Genomic DNA, 20,462 nt, shown 5'->3' with positions numbered 1-20,462 from the left:
ATATATATATAATCACAACTCATATATATATATATATATGAGTTGTGATTGCAGGCTGGTCTCAAGAGTTTTGGATGAATGAAATTCTAGTACTTGTAGTTATTATATTTCCTCAAATCATTTACAGGACTCTGGTTCATTTATCTGTCATGGTGACATAATCCCTTATTTCTTTCCCTACCTGTCTCTCATGTTTACTTTAAAACATACCATTTAACTGTAGCCAAACATTGCACATTGAAGGTGCCCGAGACATCCTCAGTGTTTCAAACAGCTGACTGCACCCTCTTTGCACACCTGCACCTGCTTTCTTCATTTAGCCCTCTAGTTTAAATATCAGCTATTTTTGCTGTACCTTCTGCCAGACTGTCAAAGTTCTACTACTTTCAACTTGTTTATGCAGCATGTTTGTCACCTTTACTCCTAATGTGATCATTAGATTAGGACATGTCCGTTTGCTAGCATTAAGTTTGTTAGAAATGTGTGCTGTTTATAATATTAGCTTTAAAGTATAATTTGAGTTTTTACTTTGTCTGTATGCATTCCCAGTTTCCCAGTTTAATAATATTGAACACAACACTGTTCCCAGCTGGGCCAACTTGTTTGCTGTCTACCTGGGACTGGACATCAATCTGGTGCCAGTGTTTCCAGTGAACAGATGTAGTAGTTTTAGCACACATGTTGGAGGTAGCTACTCTTCAGGGCACAGCTACACAGGCCTAGGGAACGGTTAGTGACCGCCTGGCAACCAGTGGTTGCTAGGGAAAAATGAGTTTTCCCTGAGGAATTGGTGAGTGGTTCTGGGAGAGTGGTTGCTGTTGCTAGGTGAAATCATTTGGAAAGAGGTAGTGCACTGAAAACCTTCTTGCGATTGCGATTACACAGTTTGCATGGAAGACATCAACTTATCTGCAAATGTTCGGTAACTAACCACTGAGTCGTAGTGAAACTTGAAAAAGACTGATACAAAGTGCAACTGGAGACCATTTGCCTCCAAACTAAAAGTTCCACCTTTTGAAATGTGTTGATTTCAGTGGTAAGGCTAACTGGTTGATATACAATTTTCTCTTGAGAGGAGACGTTGCTGGGAATGGCTGACTGGTCTCTAGACCTGTGTGACTGAGACCTTACTAAAACAGGAAGAATATGCGATTCTTATTGTTAGAAGAATTTAAGTTGTACTATGATTTATTCACTTATGCATTAAGGTTTTATTACTTAGCATGCTTCAGAATGTTCATATATTTCACAGGGACATTAGAAGTAACTCTTAAAGTTTAAACTGCAGATGTCTATTATTAAAAGATACCTCCGTTATGAAGCTTTCGAATGTATTACAATGCTCATATATTTGTGTATCACATGCCATTACATCCTGTCACGTACACACACACACACACACAGAACACACACACATGCTGATAAATATGCTTGAAAAACAGGAAATGCAACTGTCCCTTTGTATAAATAAATCTGACTGCAAGGCCTCGGGTGTGGATCTCCTTCGAGCTTCCACCCGTGCACGTCTTCATTGTTGAACCTTGAACAACAGTCTGAGTGTCTTTATTCAACCTGTAGAATGTCTTGTTTAATTTAAATAAACCATTGACACTTATGATAGATGATAATAAACAGAAAGTATAAAAGATGGAGGCAGCTACGATGATGTCAAAAACCTGCTTTTGAGTGTGATTTTAAGGCTCAAACTTTGGCATTTTTGCTGCGATAAAAGAGGAAAATGGAAAAGAGGATGGAGTGCCAAAGCTAGCTAGCTAATAAAAAGTTAAAGTAGCACAGAAACAAACTCAAACCAAAGGATAGTGTTCTCACTGCCACTGGATGTTATTTATATGAAAAGCCCTTTCCAGTAACCTGGACTAACTCGTGAGATTTTCTTGATAGTCACTGTAATTGGTTGCAGTCATAGAAAACAATAGAAATCATTGTTTTATTGTGTACATGAATTGAAAATTCTGTTAACGAAATCTTAAAGTTATGTAAGCAGTGGATTGTAGTTCTTGAAAGATCTAAATCAGCCAAAATTGGAATTGGCAGGAGCAAAACAGGAAACCAGGATTGGCCAAGAAAATTAAAAATTACAATTAATGCATTTCTAGTTTTCCAAGTTATACATATAGGCGCCAAATAATTGCTGGCACGATCAGATGCAGTTCTTTTCGAATGACAGAAGCCAGGGCCAGAGTGAAGCCAGTTTTTTTTTTTATCCTGGGACCATACTACATTTTCTTTTTTCGTGATGCAGGGAATTGGATAAACAAAAAAACTGCAGTTCACTTCTTACTATTTTTCCTGTTTTTCCTGTTTCTCATCAGCCTCTGCTGCAACACTTACATCTGCTTGTGCCTTAGATACCTTCCGCTGGGCTGCTGTTGTCTCTCTGCACTGTTTGTTTCCCATTCATGTCTTCAGTTCTCAGTATTAGACAGAGTTAGGGGTGGGCGATAGAAACGATATACGATAGAAACGATATAAATTTGGCCGACAATAGAGATTTTGACTATACTGGTCTATTGCGATAGCACATGTTGATGATGTAATCAAGCTGCGCCTGTTTTGGTCGGAAGCATCCAACCATTATCATCTGCAAATTATGGTGGGCGACAGTCATAGCAAAGAGATGAAGCACTTTTGAAATATGGTGAAAAGCCAAAAACTGCGCTTCCTCCACTTCCGTAACATTGATTCAATAATGTTGAATTCTCTCGCAGCTGCTCTATTCCCATGTTGTTGCAGTATATTAATAACTAACCTCGTATTGTGGATGAATAATCTCAGTTGTTCTCCTGACTGAAGTTTGGCCCGTGTATAGCATCCTGCCATGCGATTGAATTTGTCCCTAATGACCAGAATCCCTCACGTTAACTTTTATCGAGTGGAAGAAAAGTTGGCGTTCATCCTCCAGCTTCACTGTGCTAATGTTATGCTAACATACAGCTGTGTTGCTAGCAATCACGTAGCACAACATTATATACACACTCGACTCCAGGTACACGACGTCCCGCTGAAAACACTTCACACAAGTTGAGTTGCCTGAGATTCACAGAATTGACAGAAAAAGCACAATTTTGTGATATATATCGTTATCGGGATGAGAAATGTCTTATATAGGGATATGAGATTTTGGTCATATTGCACAGCCCTACATGCAGGTGGTGGAGTCAAATACAGGACCTTCGTGCTGCGAGGGAACAGCACTAACTACTCCATCTTTTTATCCTCAGATTCTAGATTATACAGATCATTTTGTACAAAACAAGGGGTACACTTTTTTTTATAGTAGTGCTAAATTTACTGAAGTTGTGGACTATTTAGGGAGAAGGGAGTTGCGTCAGGTAGTGACGTCCATGTCATTGTCTGCAGTGTTACAGCTGCAGAGGCGTTAACAGTGTTTGCGTAACCTATTTCATTCCAGTCTGTAGGTTAAGCAGAGTCAAACTGATGTGGGATTGATGCGTGAAAGTGCTATAAAATGTTGTCTCCTTCTCTTTTTCCCTGCAGCTCAGCCTATTACATCCAAGCTTGATGACGGTTGGTGGGCATATAAGGATGTTGTCCAGGGGAGCTTTGTTCCAGGTAAATGATCTCCATCAAAGTCAAATACAATGGTTCAACACCAGATCAAATGTGTAAAGATGTTAGTCACTGACACAAGGGTTTCATTTTTTGGATCATAGTTTGTTAAATAAAATTCAAAATCTTTGAATTTAACAAACGAAGCTGATTATTAAGTTGCATATTTGTGTACCACACGTGCATGTATGTTGTTAACACTGCATTTTAGACCCAATCAAAATTTGGCTTCATTAAAGTCTTTAGAACTTAGCAACAGTGATGTACCCATAGGCGTTTCCCTGGTTACAGGTGGTTTCCAGACAGTTGCCGACTGGTCTCTAGACCGGTGTGACTGGGCCTAACCAAGCATGAAAGACTGGAGTGGTGGTGGTTTGCATAGTGGGTTGGAGTGTGGAGTAATCATAGGCAAGCTAAAGCAGGTCAAAGAGTTGGCCATATATGAAATTTATCAATTGGATATGGAGAAAGGTGTCAGCTGATCCACCAGGATTGATGCTAAGCTTGACTTTGGGGGCTACTAAAGTAAGGCTACATTTAATTAGACACCTAACTATATTTTTTATAAAATTACAAACACATTTTATGTTTCCTTCTTTTTAAAAAGAACAAGCTTTTTTGGCTGTGAGGTGGTGTTAGACATCCACTCCAGTTATGCAAGGTAATGTTACTCAGCAGCATTTGTTAAAATATTAAATGCATATGTACATTTATTCTGATGTGGTTCTGCTCAGTGTGTGCTGAACGGGGAGCTCATTTGTACAAGCCTCGGGACAATCACAACTTATGGTTCCCACATGCTACAACAGCATTGTGATGTAGTGTTTAACAAGGTCACATCACAGGAAGGTCTTTGGCTGAATCTGCTGTTTGCCTGAGGAGTCTGCAGAGCTGTTGAGGAGGAAGTGTGCCCTTTATCTTTTCAAAGAAACTTGGATGAAAAGGGCTGTCTTTTTCTAAATGTCTTTTTGGTGATCTTAAAAGATGGCCTTTTACTTTTCAATTTTTGAGCCATATCTTCACATTGTTTTGAGGAAAGTTGTGTTTTCAACATCTTTTTCAAGTTTACCCTGGGTAGGAAGGAGCGCCTTTTTTTGTAAGTTACATTTTTACTATTTTTTTTGTTAACATAAGCAATAACTTGTTTTTTTCTTTAAAAAACAGCTGAAAGGCTAATTCAGCAGCAACAAGTGGCTTTCGTTTCACTTCCTGCAGTCCTTTTGCTTCGTGTCTTTCTGTCTGAATAGCACGTGCTGAGTTCACTCAATTTATTAAGTTTTGACTCCGACAAACAAGCACACACTGAAATCTACAGTTACTTTTATTTTTATGCATTCATGACGGAAGCCTGCTGTGTCTTTAATATGTATAATGAGTTAATGAATGCCTTTACTGTCGCTGCAAAGAGTCAAAGAAAAGGGGCTGCCTGTGTTTGACTGCACAATAGTCAAAGAAGGAAATCATAAACAAACAGAATAGTCATTAACAATAATGACAAAAAAGGTCTTGAAGAATTTTAATATGTACTGGTTGTTGTTCTGCATAATAATGAAGAGTCGCGTGTTGATTTGAGGTCCTTTTTAAAAGATTCAAGCAGCCCCATGTGGTGGTTTTTCTTTGATTCTGGTACAAATGTTCTTAATGCAAGTAAGTGATTTTTTTTTCTGTAACGTGAGAAAAGGGAAAGCACACCTATATGTACAATCCAATGCTTTACTAACATGACCCCGAAATAAGGGGTTTGAAGCTTATTGTCCTTGTAGTCATACATTCCCTTTTTTCTTCTTCACTCTGGTGTCGATGCTGTCTGTAGCTACTGGAGAGATTTCATCACTCAACGTGATGCAGGGTTTTGCAGTATCTTTCAACATCAACATTCTTTTCGTGTTGACATCAGGGCCAGCGATCACAGACTGTATTAGTAAATGACTTTGGAGATGATGTAGATGAGGGGCACATTCATTCACCTTTATACTTCTGCCTGTCACATGCAATTAATTAACTCGAGCCAAGGTAATGGAGTTGCCGAGGCACTGCAGCTGATCTTCCTCGCTGTGCCTCTGCACGTGTAGAAGGAGCTGGGATAATTTTATAATTACTTTGAAATCAGCTGAGTTTAATTTGGAGTTGTACTTTCATGCTCGTGCAAGAGTCGTGCTTTTAGATGCTGCGCCTCCTGTTTTAGAATGAGACTGAAATAATTCCAAATGAAGAAGTGTGATTGTGTGTGTGTGCATGTGTGAATTGCCTTCTGGGAAATTTGAGACTGTCAGTAGGCTCATCACATCAGCGAGCGTAGCCCGACTTTGACTACTGCTTTTTCACCCTCGATCTACTTTCACATGGCACCTTTCTTCTTGCTTTGTGTGAGTGCTGTGCCAGCACAGGAGAAATGCCTGCTTCAAGCTGTTTTTGGAGAGTAAAGTGGGAATGTAGTCAGCAGAAAAAAAGAAAGAAAATGGAATGGTATTCAAAACTCAGTTCACTGTCATCTTGTGCGTATTTGCTGTGATCACCTTTGCACCCTCATGAGATACACAGGCTGAGATAAGAGAGGGACACAGCTGTGGGTGTTTTTCAAAAGGAAAATGGACTGAGATGAGTGTCTGCAACCTCTAAAGAGAAACACAAATTCATATAGCCTCTAGAGCGAGATTACTGTGAGATGCTCCACCAGATTTTGTAGGGAGCACAAATGAGCCAACTACTGGGCTACTTTGTCGTAAACACTGAGATTTTCAGAATAACAGATAAGAGGAGGCAGAGAGGAAGGAGTCTGGCATTGCTACTGTGGTTAGCTCATGAGCTATTTCTTTGGCACCGTAAAATACAAAACTAAATATAACACGAGATACAGTATGCACCGCAGAAACCATGCAACACCGGAGAGCCTTTGGCAGACGTATATGGCAACAAGTATCTCTGGTCCTCCACTTCACTTCACAGGTTCAACCAACAGCACCTATACTGAGAAAATAATCTCATATCCACCAGGAACGCCAGCAAGATGTCACATAATTTAAACGGTACTTATTTTTTGCATCCATACTTGGCTCACCAAGCTAGAAATGACTGTTAAAATGAACAGTTAATGAATCATCAGATGTGACTTATTCGAAGCTGGAGATTGGTTAACTGGCGCAGCCCGCTAGATCTCCAAGTTAAAGCAAAAAGCAAATGTTCACATGGCCCTGAGTAAACTGATTACCCTATATCGAGTTTTGAAGTAAAAAGAAGCAAGAGCCTGTTCTCGTTCCCAGGATGTATATTATTGCACTGGTGGTACAAGGCGTCCTTTTCAGACCTGGTTATGGTAAAAGTGAGGCACATCTGCTAACCAAGCACCCAAAAGTAGTTTTTAGTGTGAAAAAACTACAGAGAAAAAAAAAAAAGATAAACTGTAACAAATTATCTTCTTTTACTTTCTTCTAACAATATTAAGCAGTATTCTGATTGGATATTTCTTTGGTGGTTTAGCCTAGTTAAAAATATTTTTGAAGCGTTCTAGTTTTTGGTTTGATTTGAAATATGCTACTTGTGCCACTGTTTCTGGTAGTTCAGTTCCAATCAATCTTAACATTAAAGCACTTTTGCAGTAGAAAAATACTGACTACCAGTTACAATGCAATGTTCTGCTGGCAAACCTTGGGTCCTGGCATTCACGTGTAAGTTACTTTGACACTTACCACCCACATAAATACAGTTACAAGCCAAGCACACACAAACACACCCATGGCAACAGCAGCCTCTCCCAGCAAGACGATATGTACCAAAATGCCGCAAAAACTGTTAAAGCGCGACTCAAGAAACATGAAAGAGAGCCCGAGGTGCGTGACCCAGCACAGGCTGACTGAGCCTTCTTTAGAAGTGGCATAACAAGGATGATCCACCCCACATCCCACAGGATCCAAAGAACCTGCTGCAATGGCACGACAAAACAGTCCTCAGAGTTCCTGCCTCCAAGGGGTCAAAGGTGATCTGGCCTCACACAGGGAGCCAATATCACAGTTGATATTGCTGTAATGCTTGAGTGGTTTATATGGCCAGTTGTGTAAAGCTGTTGTATTTTCACTGATTCCAACCGAGAAAAACTAATTATGTTTGAAGGATTTTCAGCTGCAGCCGTTCCTTTCTTTTATACCAGTCATTACAAAGACGGCTTTAAGCTGCTCGCAGTGTCTTTGCATTGCAATTATGCTTTCAATTCAAAGGACGTCAAGTTAGAACAACTAATTTTTATAGGTTTCAAAGTGATCTAACAATGAGATTTCACTTTAATATAATGATATGGTATGTTTTACAATGTGCTTCTGAATCAACCTAAAAATATGAACTCATTTAACAGTCAATTTGATATTTGCATTAGTTATTCGGTGAGCATTAGGCTTCAACTTTCTCTCATGCTTTCTCTCCCCATCTCTCTTTCCTTGCATCAGACTCTAAGGGGCGCCAGGTTCATCCTTTCGTTGTACATTTCTTATATATATTTGATCACATCTGTGTTTGGTTGTCTCCCTGTCTCCTTTCATCTTCTCCCTCCCCTTGGCTTTATTCTCTCTCATCTCCTCTGCCCTTTCAGCTTCTCTCCTCCTCCTTCATTCCTTGGTTTCCCCTATGCTTATGGCTGGTCCACTCGTCTGCTTTTCGTTTGCCTCTGCTCTTATTTTCCTGTCTCCTTTTCTCCAGCATATCCAGATTCTGGCCCAGTCACCCACCCTTTTCTCTCCATCTCTTTCTTTGTTATCCTGCTCATTTCTCTCCTTTTGCTTGTTCCCTGCAGCTCAGTCTTCATTCTAGCCTGAGTGGCCAAGAGATGTTGCTGTCATTCATTTGAATTTGCTCACATCTTGAGGGCCATTCAGAGCCAGAGGAAACCTGGACTGTGCGCAGTGGTTGACGATGGCTGATAAGGCCATTTCCTCAGTGAACATTTAAGTGGACATGTGGAAAATAGACAGAGGTTATATTTTGTAGGTCACACTAACCTAAAATGTCATGGTAACAGAAAACACCATGTTGGTCTTGGTGTATTTCATCTTTAATGTGGAAGACTAGCAATAAGCTAAAAGCAAACAGACTCAAGCAGCCTGTCTGAGCGTGAACAAAAACGGAAATCACAAGTTTTAAGATTATTCTTCTAAAGAGTAACAGAGCAGACTTTCACCTATGACAGCAATGCAGAAAACAGAGATGACCCAAATGTGCTGTAAATTAATGATCCAACTGATACTGTAATTTGTGTGGTAGCAGTGAAGACGCACTGTAGCTAAAGTCATTAGCAAGTATCAAATTAAAGATTTTACATTAAACGTGTTAACAAAAAAAATGACACATTTTGCACACTCAGCAAAATTCATAGCATAACCTTTTGTTTTGTCAAATACTCCTGTACTCCAGCTAATTGCTAACTCTGTGCAGGGGTGCCTTAAAATATAGTGAAGATGGTGTACACATTTACCTTTTACTGCTTAGGGGCACATATGGACCTTTATGGCCCTCAGATAATTACCCATAGGACATACACATGTAAATTGTATCTCCATTCCAAACGCTGACCAATTAGTTTTTATTACATATACTGCACCTGAAAGCAGGTGGGGGAAAAGAGCAAGACAAAGTGCAAGACGCAGGTTTTCCCAGCGGGTAACGCTGCTACTTAATGCCACCTCCAGCTTTTTAATACAGACTTTGTAGGTCTATAAATACCAGTTGACTGATGTTTGTATCCTGCGTGGAACAAAATGTCAGAGTCCTGATTTCTACTGTTAGCTTTATTTTCTGACTTTATTCTTCTTTTTATGTTATATAAGTAATTTTAATTTTTGTTTGGGGATGAAAATGATTTGATTGGATTTTGGTTTAGGTTAACGTGGACCTTTTTAATGTTAACTTTGGCTTGTTTTGACAGCAGCAGTCAAAACTATGGTTTATATCAAAAAAACTGAATAAAATATTAGTTTAGTCAGGGAGTGTCATTGTGAGAATCTTGAATTTTGTGCAGTATATATGTCAGAATGATTTCAGATCTTTCTACAGTGCAGTAAAGTAGTAACAGTAATATGACTAAATGCTCATCCTGGGTAAATAAGGGGAACTCAGTGAACAGTGAATGGAAACTTGTGTTCAGCTACTTATGTTATAAAATGACTACTTGTAGCCATGGTGAGTCCCATTTATCTTCTACGGCTCTGGGGTCGTTCTTCCTAAAGTCTGAGTATGAGTTCGTCAGGGTTATCTGCGCTGTGGATTGGAGTCTGCAAACACAAGCATGTAATTGAAATGGGCCTTTATCAGTCCAAGGAGAGAAACCTGTTATAAGAACTATGAGATTTAAAGACTTTTTGAGTATGACTCATACTGCAGGCTAAGTCAGGAAATCTCTGCTTGTGTTACTTCAGTTAATTTTCTTAGCTATGTCGACTGATTCTGGGGCTAAAAGTTTGAGTCTGTTGATCTTTGGAAATATTTAAACATGTGTATAACAGATTTTCATCACACCAAAGCAGATATTCTTTGTTCATCTCTGATGAATCTCTGACCTTTGCTCTAGTCCCACTCTGAGGTTGACATTTTTATTTTCAAATTTCAGTATATTTCTGAACTTCAATTGGATACATTAGGAAAAGTAGTTTATCACATTAATTTATCTCATTCTTTGAAAAGCTTCCAAAGACTAGAAGAGCTTTTTTCTTCTGCCCACTTAGGTTAATAACTTAGGACATTCCCATCATTCTCAGTTACAGTCTGCTACAAATAAGAGATCCAATGGAATAATTAACAGTGTTGTACTTAAAACCTTTTGAACATGTAAGCACAGCGAATCGAGATACAAAAGTACCTTATTGTTCCTTTAGTGGCACAGCATTATAAGATTATCACTGCGGTGTTACCATAGACTGTATATAAAAGATGGAACACTGCATCAACGTCAGCATTTAGTCTGCCACCTTTTATTGCAATTTAATGTAAATTAACAGACGATACCTGAAAATACTAAATTTTCACTCACACTAAGGCTCAACATTCTTAGTAGTATAGTATCACACAGCACACACCACATGTTATTCTCTTGTATGTCTTTTTGGAAGATTTAAACGCAGTCTCAAATTATTTAAATGTCCTGTTTATGTGAATACACTCTACAGTGGAAGGATAAATGAGGTAAACACTTGATTTGATGTATTTCTTTTGCAATAAGAAATAAAAATTACATTCAGCTCTGCCATTTTGAACCTTCTTCAAATAAACTCAAACTTCGTGACACCTGTACTAAATCCTTTCATTTTTTTCAAATCTGAATTCTTCAAAAAGAATCTGCTGTGCTATAAATGTGTATTTATTTATTTTTTTGCCTGCAAACTGGTGAGACTGGTTTCTGTATTCCTTTTAAACTTCCAGTTCCTTGGCTCCGTGCAGCAAACTGAATAAACTGTCAAGCTGCCATTCTCCAACACACATATTTTCTGTTAGAAGTGGCAACGTGTGTGTTTCCTTTGTGAAGTACCTCATTTTTTGCTACATCCCTCTAAGAGGACATAGCAAACAATATCTGTTTTTGCTTTAGACATACAGAAAGTCAAGGAAGACCTTCAAATAATAATTGGTCTTTTCTTAAGCAAATGCCAGGTAAATTATTTGAGTCAGGAGAATAAGTTCCATGTCTCCCCTGCTAACTCTGCAGTCTGCATTTCATTCAGGAAGAGCCCATCCACGGCCATGTTTTGATTGGCTTCCTCTATGCTTGGAATAGAGATCAAGCAAATGCAAATGAAGTGTTGTGAGGTCTTGATGACACTTGAATTATGTTATGGCAACATGACAGGAAGCTAGCGAGACACCATGTTCGTGTGGTTTCTCTCACTTTGTCATTGTATGTGTTTCTGGGCCTGCCTTGATATGAGGAGCTGAAAGGACGGAGGGAATAAAGACAGGGAAAAAAGTCTGAGGAGCGGGTGAAGAATAGAGAAAAGAAGAAAAGCAAAAGCTCAGGGGAGCTGCCCTTTCCTGCTGATGGATCTCAACAGTAGCTCTAACCGTGCGTGCGCATGTGTGTGTGAGACCACCTTAAAGTGAGGGGGCCGGGTGGTGAGGAAAGAAAGGAGAGCTGAGGGAATTGAGAGTCTACCTTTTAGCTCTCGGTAGCTGCAGCGAGGAGGTGATTAAAGGCAAATTTAACAACGGGAAAGAGAGGAAGAACAAATGAAAGGTATATTTTTACAATTTTGCACTTTGGGTCACATTTAAAGTTCCAGGAAAATTACAGCTTTCCATAAAGCCTGTGACATATTATAGAAACCTGTCTGACTACCTCTACCTTAAAATGGTGTCTCTTTTCTAAATAAATTCTTACAGCACTTTAAGCAAGGCATTCTGCAGTGAAATCCGAGTCGGAAGTCTAAATTGTAATAATTTTATTATCAACACGGCTGTCTGCAGGCACTATGTGAGGCTATTAAAACACTCTGCTTCCTATTTATGGACAGAATTTCAAGGTCTAGTGTAAGTTAGGAAAGAAACATGATGGGGATGCAGTGATGTCCTTTTGGCATCATCGCACAAGGTTCTTCAGTGCTGACTTGACAGTCATACAGGTGGAATGCTCAACATCACCAAAGTGCTTCTCTACTTGAAAGAGGCAGGCGTGTTTCCTTCAGATGAAGGTGGGGAGGTGAAGGACTTAAAGCTTCTTGGAATTTTGTTCACAAAACGGGGAGCATATGGCATATTATGGTAACAACTACAAGAACAGAGTCATGAACATGAGCAAATTATCAAATTAGATAGCTAGATTGACCAAGCTTATTCTTTAAAATCCACTATAAGAGCCCAGAGTAAAACTGCTTCTCCTCCACATTGAGGAAGCCTACAAGGTACTTGATGTGAATTCCCTTGTCTATCCACCTGGGTGAAGGCCCCAGAACCAGCCCAAGACTGGAGGAATTATATTTTTCTGCTGGCTCAGGAACTGCTGGGAATCCCCTGGTGGAGCTGGAAGTTATAGCAGCTCCAGTTGGTACCTGTTACAACTGCGACTTCAAATAGACTAGATCAGGGGTGTCAAACTCAAATACACAGTGGGCCAAAATTCAAAACTGGAACAAAGTCGCGGGCTAACGTTAATATTTATTGAAATATATTTATTCCTCCAGATATAAGAATGAATCTTTTCTTATGGACTAAAACACGTTTTGCTGAAAAACTGAATATGGAACAAGCAAAGCTTAATACTAAACAATATATATATTAGCTGTATAATACCAGTAGGCCAGCTCTAATAGTAATTTGGTATGGCTTCGCGGGCCAAATGTAATTAGGCTGCGGGCCAAACTTTGGCCCGCGGGCCAGAGTTTGACACCTATGGACTAGAAGGTTTGGGTAACGGCTGTGGAACTTCACACTAAATCCCCCCAAATGCAGAGCTTGCTAGAGGGCATGTATGATTTCTATAATTGGAGCTTGCAACGCAGGGTTTTCTGGTTGTGTGGACCGAGCCTAAAGAACCTTGAGATGAGTATTGTGCTATGATGAACTGGCGCTATACAGACACGCCGGTAAACCCTGGGCAGGTCACCAGTCCATCGCAAGGAGATCACGCTAACACATACAGTATCCACTCCAAGGTATTAGTCACTTTAAGTTGGCCTACACAAACACATCTTTGATATATTATTTTGCACAAGTTCACCACAGGCAGGGTTTGCATGTAAGTAGCAGAGTTTTAGCTGCTGGTAGGTGAAATCTGGCAACACGAGATCATCAACTTATGCTGCCAGTTAGCAACACCTTGACTAATGAATCAACAGTATTCGGTTCCACAGAACCGTAAGAGGAGTAATGCGTGAGGTGCCTTAATAAATGAGTTCTGTGTAGAAATGGCTGTATGGAGTCAGAATTTGTCAACCACCAAATGCACTCCATTTATCACAGCAGAGGGAAAAAATCCCTTCTATTGCATCTTCATAGCAACAGTCTATCTGTTAATGCTTTTCAAAGCAAAGCCATCAAAAAAATAATTGCCATTCAAATTCTTTGTTCTCTCAGTGTTTATTGCCAACAGAGCAGGTTACGGGTTTAAGAGTCCCCACTGCATTTTCTCAAGGAGTTTTTCAAATGGAGCCACGGAAAAATGTTCACTGGGATACATCAGCAATATGCATATCACACGTCTATGAACGCATCTTTGTAGCTGCAGCTTCATAAGGAATAGGAACCCGAGTGCTCCTTTGTCACTAAGACTCGCCACAACATTTCTTCTTCTAATTCTAATTAGGGTGTTATTTACTCAAATAAAGTGTACAATGTTGGAGTGACTTAAAGGTCACTAAAACATGAACAAAACAAAACAGACGGTGTCACCTCCACTGAGGTGTTTGTGCAACTTATATATATGTCACACCTCTTGTGTTATTTTAGTATTGTAAAGATGGAGGCGTGTGCCTGTACACGATGTAATGATGTTCACTGTGTCTGTGTTTGTAAGTGTGTATGCTGGTTATATACTGTAACATCACAGTTCCGGGTTGTTATTTGGGTGTGCTGCAGAGTAAGTAGGACACCACACTAGTGATCAGAGGAGCCCCTGCCACTTTTTATTTCTTTCTTTCTCTCTTTCTCTTTCGTTTTTCTTTCTTTCACCCTCATGCACAAACATAGCTTTTACTCATATATTTTTCTGTCGATGTCATTGTCATGCAGTTTTCCTACTTCTGCTTCCTACTTGCTTACTCTTTCTTTATAAAATCTGTCTCTCACACACAGTGCAGAGACTCAGAGTCACAAGAGACAAGGGGGAGAGGGAAAAATGAAGCGAAGTTGCGAGATCAGGGGAAGAGGAGGAGGTGGAGGAGGAAACTACATTTCTCTCACGCAGTAGAGGAGATATGAGCAATTTTAGATGGAACTAAAGGACAGGCTGTGTGTGTGTGTGTGTGTGTGTGTGTGTGTGTGTGTGTGTGTGTGTGTGTGTGTGTGTGTGTGAGCAAGCGAGAGAGAGGGAAAGAGAGAGGTGTGAGAGAGAGCGGGAAAAGACATAAAAGACTGAGTATGGGAATGAAGTTATGCTACTCAATCTCAATAATCTCCTGATATCATTACATATCCACATTCTCCATGCCTGATGGCTGCCCGCTACATTTCTTGCAATTACTCACCGCAGTAACAACATTAGAGCTAATGCAGGGGGTGATTATGGCACCTCTGCTATTTGTTCTTATTTAGCTGGGCTGCCGCAGGCTGCTGTAATGGACGGGCATGTGCTCTCTGAGACGACCTGTTTGCCGTAGTTAAAGATTTCACTGGATTCATCATCTAATATAATATAGTGTAATCCAGCAGAGCTGAGATGAGATGAGGTAGCTTGCCAGGTACAAAGTGTGTCATTAGGGTGCATTTTCTGAACCATTTTCCATCATAGCTGCAGCTGTAATCTTATGGTGAATGTGCAGGTTGGTATGGGGCTTGAACCTGTGACCTTGCAACAAATTAAAGATAATATGCTCAAATTGTTTTGTACTACTTAAAATTAGGTTAAACCAGAAAATCTGATGCATAAGTTTAACGTTTAATTCCAGTCGTTAGTTGCGGGATCCATGAAGCAGTTGTGGAATTAGTTTCTTTATTTGCTTTAAGATACAAAACTGTCTGAACACTTAAACATAATATAGACTTTTTAACCATAGAGTTAAGTGGCACAGACACCAAAAGCACATGTCAGTCCAGATAGTAACATTAGCATTGTCACTGCAAAGGTACCGTAACATGAAACATCGTATTATCTGCTAAGAATCAATAATTTATTTCAGTTCAGTTCAATTGAATTTGAGTTTTTTTTCTGTTTAGTGCCAAATCACAGCTACAGTCACCTTAAGGCACTTAATATTATAAAAGACCCTACAATAATACGGAGAAAAACCCAACAATCAATTGATCCTCCTTCAGCAAACATTTGGCAACAGTGGGAAGGAAAAACTCCCTTTAAACAGGGAGAAACCTCTGACAGAACCAGGCTCAGTGAGGGGCAGCTATCTGCCACAACATAATGGGAGTGATGGGAGCAGGACAGGAGGAGAACCACTCAGTGAACAAGAAACAGTCAGTGCATCAGCCCCCAGAAGCCCCCAGAAGCCTAGGCCTGTTTCAGCGTAGCTGAGGGAAGATACAGGATCACCTGATCCAGTCTATCTGCTTTGTTGAAAAGGAAAGTTTAGCCTAATCAGTCTATAACTACGTACTCGTAGTTCATACTCTGAATCTCTCCCTCCTGCAATACTGTAAGAAAAAATTACAATGAAAGGCTGACTAAGTCTCGTGGAGACGGTGTTGCTGAATGAATGCAGTCAGCTCTAATCACATCTGACTGCACATCTTATACCTGATCACTACTGCTCCTGTTTTCATTCTAATGGGCTTTGTTGTTTGGTTTTTAATCCTGATGTATCTTCACATCATTAAATATTCCATTAATTATTTGCTGTGTGCACATTGTGTGTATTGTAACTATGCTGATTGAGCTGCTGACTGTGGTGGGCCAGGGCATTCTTGTAAATAACATTTTAAATCTAAAACAAAAAAAGCTAAAATATGCTAAATATAGTATAAAAAATGTGTCACTTCATGCATAACCCTAGAGGTTTTATAAAAAAGTAAGTTGTCTGTAGAAATAATGATTTAGTAGCTGAAAACCACCACTGGGTTTATCTATTTAGTTGGTCTTCGTACATCTCCACGTCTTCAACTGAAATCTATATCTAAGCTATCTCATGTAACTGGGATGGTTAAAACACAGATCATATTGGATGTTGTTAAGCTTCACACTGAATGCATAAAAATTCAGCAGTTCAACCCGACTCTAGATAGAAAAATAACCTAAACCCACTAAATACATTGTCTTTTGTTCTTATACTGTTTTGTGAAAATTTACTATTTGGATTAAAGCAATGCCTTAAAGCTTAACAATAAATAAATAAAAACTGTCACTTTTTCACAATAATGGAATACAGTCAAGCGGTTCAAGCCAGGTGTAACAATATTTGGTTTCTTCCATGCTGCTAGCATGGAAGAAACCAAGGCTACTGCTTCTAGCACTGCTAAAGTTAGCCAGACTCTGGAAACTAACCTGATATCAACAATTAAAACAAGATTTGATTAATTAGTAATGTAATTAAGTGTTTTTATAGCTATTAAAATTATTAAAAAATTAGTTACCAGAAACACAGAAGCCTGAATTTTAAAGAACTGGGTAAACAAATATGCCTGACTGTAAACTTTAGTTGCTGTTAAGCTGGCTGCCAGAGAGATGGAGAAACTCCTTTTTTAATGTTTTTTTATATAACAACTTAGCTTGGCGTGGAGTAAGCATGGGTGAATGAGGCCTTGACTGGTCTGGTTTTCCATCATCCACTTGGTCATGAATTTCCTGTCCTGTCCGGCTCCCAGCCTGTTGTGGCAGATGGCTACCCCTCCCGGAGCCAGGTTTCTTCCTTTTAAAGGGGAGTTTTTCCTTGCCAACAAAATACTTGCCCATAGGGGGTTGTCTATTGTATATTGAGGTTTCTTTGTAATATTGTAGGATCTTTGCCTTCATAACATTATGTGCCTTGAGATGACTGTTGTTGTGGGTTGGTGCTATATAAATAAAATTGAATTTAATTGAATTGGATTGAATTAATGGCCTGCTTTAATCCAGATGCTTCGAAAAGCTATAGATTTTAAACTTTAACAGGGTGTCAATATAAATGAAAAAAATAAAAGAACATATTACTGATTAGCAATAAAACCTTTATTATTAGAACTGTATTATTGGAACGGTAACATTTAGCAATCATACAACCCTGGGAAGGGTTAACTGATGGCACGCCCGGTGGGCCAATGGGCCGATGATTTTTTTCTATAACTGTATAAACAATGAAAGCTGGTGGATTGGCCAGATGCTGGCAGATGTGTAAAAATAACTCAGTTGTTTGGTGGTGGCTATGGCGGAGCTGCCACAAGAGGCCAGGTGGATGAGCGAAAGGGGAGGCAGGAGGAGCAGAGACCCGAGGCGGCCGCCGGTCCGAGTATCAGGTGAACTGAACTTCAGGTAAGAAGTTATAACCTGCAGTCTATCTGGGTCAGATATAAACGAAGTTTAGGTGGAGTTTATTTTCGTTGTGCTGACTTTTTACAGTCAGTTACAATAACTCGGACTGCATTCTAGCTAGCATGACGGAGTTTATATACTGCTGGGTGGATGCTATGATGTTACTGATAGTGAACTTTATTTTGTTCATAAGGTTAATTATTATAGAGTTGCCAACAGTCCCCTAAAAATGGAATCGTCCTGTATTCAGAGAAAATATTACGTGTTTCGAATTGAGCTGAAAAGAAACAAAGTTTGTCCCGTACTTCAGCTAGAATGAAAAAAGACACAAAGCTGGATTTATTCTGTGTCTTTACGCTGTCAGCTGCCTCTTCTTCTCTCATTCAGTCATGAAACTGATCAATGATCAGCTGATCGGCTTTTCTCTCTTATTTGTTTATCGCCCACTTTGTGCCAGAAAGAGGAAACCAGCGGATGTCGCGCTAAACAACAGCAGCATATTTAAGCTTGATCAGCTGTTGTTAGAATTTATTTAATATTAATTTCTAGTATCAGCTGATGTTTGCTGGAGCCAAGCTGTAAAAGCTGCTGGTCATGATGTCGGTTTGGATATGTGGTGAGAGGGAAACATGAAGATGAAACCAGGAGATGTCCTTATTGAATCATCAGAGCTGAACAGGTGATGGAGAAACAGGTTTACCTTTTAGGTGACATGAATGAGTTGAAGAGAAGTTATGAACTGTTTCTGAGAGACAAATAACACCAGGATCCTTTTCTAAGTAGCTGACAGCTGGTAACTGTGCAGGGGCGGATAGCAAAGTTTTGCCAGGGGGCAGGTAGGGCATTAACAGGGAGAGGGGGGCACAAAGAAATACTTTTCTTTCTTATTCTTTTTTTAAAATGTCTCGCTTTTATTAAATAATTATCTGAATCTTGCAACCAAAGTTTTTATCTGATGTACCACGTTAGAAATCATACATATACCAACAAGACTGTACATCACTGTCACAACAGTGTTTGTTTTCTTTCAAAGGCTTTATGGCTTTTCCCATAATACCTGGTGGGCCGGTCTCTAGTCAAAATGCCCGGGCTGATTTTTTTTGTCCCAGTCCAGCCCTGGGCAAGACACACAGTGAATTAATCTCAGAAGGTGCATTAAAAAATAAATGGCCGGGCCAGCGGTGCACATCGCAAATTAGCTCGCATAGACACATTAGTTGTGCCACTTCCTAATGACGGTATCTTAGCTAACAACCCCAACTACCAGATTCAACTTGTAATTGGCTAAAAATCAGTTATCCTACTGGTGAGAGGGACGTTGCTAGCTGGCAGTTTTTTCAAGCGATGTTGAAATTTCCACATTCTGACACCTCAAATGCTTCAGGAGCTTTCTGCTCACAGCCACCCTGGGGCACACTGACAGAGGCGAGGCTGGCGAACTCCCAACTCTTGAGCCACGATTGCTCTTCGCAATTTCTCTGTAGGAAAGACATTTTTAAGTATTATGATGATGTGTCTCTGTTCCATTGTTAATTGCCTTTTTCTTGCCGTTTTTGTAGCAACACAGAACTTTCCGCAGTAAAATACGCATGAAGCAAACATTAAATTATATGCAACATTCTCTGACTGGAAGAAATTTGTTTAACATTTAAACCTTTTTTCTGCATATTCCAGCATATAAAATAAAATAGTTTTTTGCGTTTACACTCACTCTTTCAAATAAATGCAAGTGAAACACATCAGAAAATAAATAAAATCAAAGACTCAGTGGTCCTGTTGCTCTATTTTCACCTGTATAGCAGGAGTTGGGCAGGCGGAGGTTTGCCCTGGTGCAGGTTTGTCGTAACAGTCAGTGGAAGGATCTGGGAGTTTCACAGTCCCGTGGCATTGTACTGTCGGTGCTTGCTTGGAAGTTTAGGGTTTTTTTCGCTGTTTTTGTCACTTTTTACAGAATCAAACTCAAAGTAAGGTCATACTCTCGTTATATTATCTATTGTTGATCTGCACACAGCTGTTGCCACGAACATCGCACTCGCTTACATCATTGTCATGAGACACTCTCGCAAAAAAATCACGGTTATAGTAACGCAGTAATGCGGCGTGCTTACGGGAAAGTAACAGTAATCTAATTACCTTTTTTGCAATAGTAATCCCTTACATTACTCGTTACTAGGGCTGGGCCATATTATACCGTTCACGGTAATACCAGTACAATGCTTGGCAACAATAAGAAAATGAAATATCGCGATAGATATTGGGTAAAATGCTGAGTGAAATTGTTGAGTGAAACGGATGAAGCAGAATTGGTTTGTAAAAATGGTGCAACTTAACTGGTTTGGTGTTTGTCCGTCAGATACACAACAAAGCACATTTTTTCTGTAGAACATGCAATTGGGCCGTCGTTATTGCCATATTTGTTGGACTAACGTGCTCGTAAATCTGGGAGCGATCTGGGTCCTAAACTCCATCCTTTAAGGTCCCGAAGTCAAACAAACATCACTGAGAGTTAAAAACTGTCTAAATTCTTTCATCTTTAATAAAACGATCAGCGTTGCTGCTTTACCAGGTGTAACTATGATGTTTAACATCCAGGCATCCATGAAAACAGAATTCATTACATTTAACAGAGTTAGAAGTTAGCAGGAAGTTAGCGGAAGTTAGCTCGCTAGTTTCACTAGTTACCTAAGCATGATATTTGATTTGATTTGATATACCTTTATTAGTCCCACAAGGGGAAATTTCATGTTAAGGCTGCCGACCTATTGCACGCAATGGCGGCGCCATCTTACCCTCC

The 20,462-nt window shown here is 39.6% G+C and overlaps 1 protein-coding gene across 1 annotated transcript in view; it reads left to right on the top strand.

Annotated features, from left to right (window-relative positions):
• Positions 1 to 20,462, top strand: part of LOC102210580 (carbonic anhydrase-related protein 10-like) — a 142,172-nt gene that overhangs the window by 2,917 nt on the left and 118,793 nt on the right. The window contains exon 2 of the mRNA XM_005747320.1: positions 3,520 to 3,594. Within this exon, the coding sequence (XP_005747377.1) occupies positions 3,520 to 3,594 (75 nt within the window). The remainder of the gene's footprint in view (positions 1 to 3,519; positions 3,595 to 20,462) is intronic.

The sequence above is a fragment of the Pundamilia nyererei genome, unplaced genomic scaffold (assembly GCF_000239375.1).
Source record: "Pundamilia nyererei isolate P.nyererei 1_Seehausen unplaced genomic scaffold, PunNye1.0 scaffold00193, whole genome shotgun sequence".
NCBI lineage: Eukaryota > Metazoa > Chordata > Actinopteri > Cichliformes > Cichlidae > Pundamilia > Pundamilia nyererei.
Note: the sequence above shows the minus strand (reverse complement) of the source record. Positions and strands in the feature narration are given on the sequence as shown.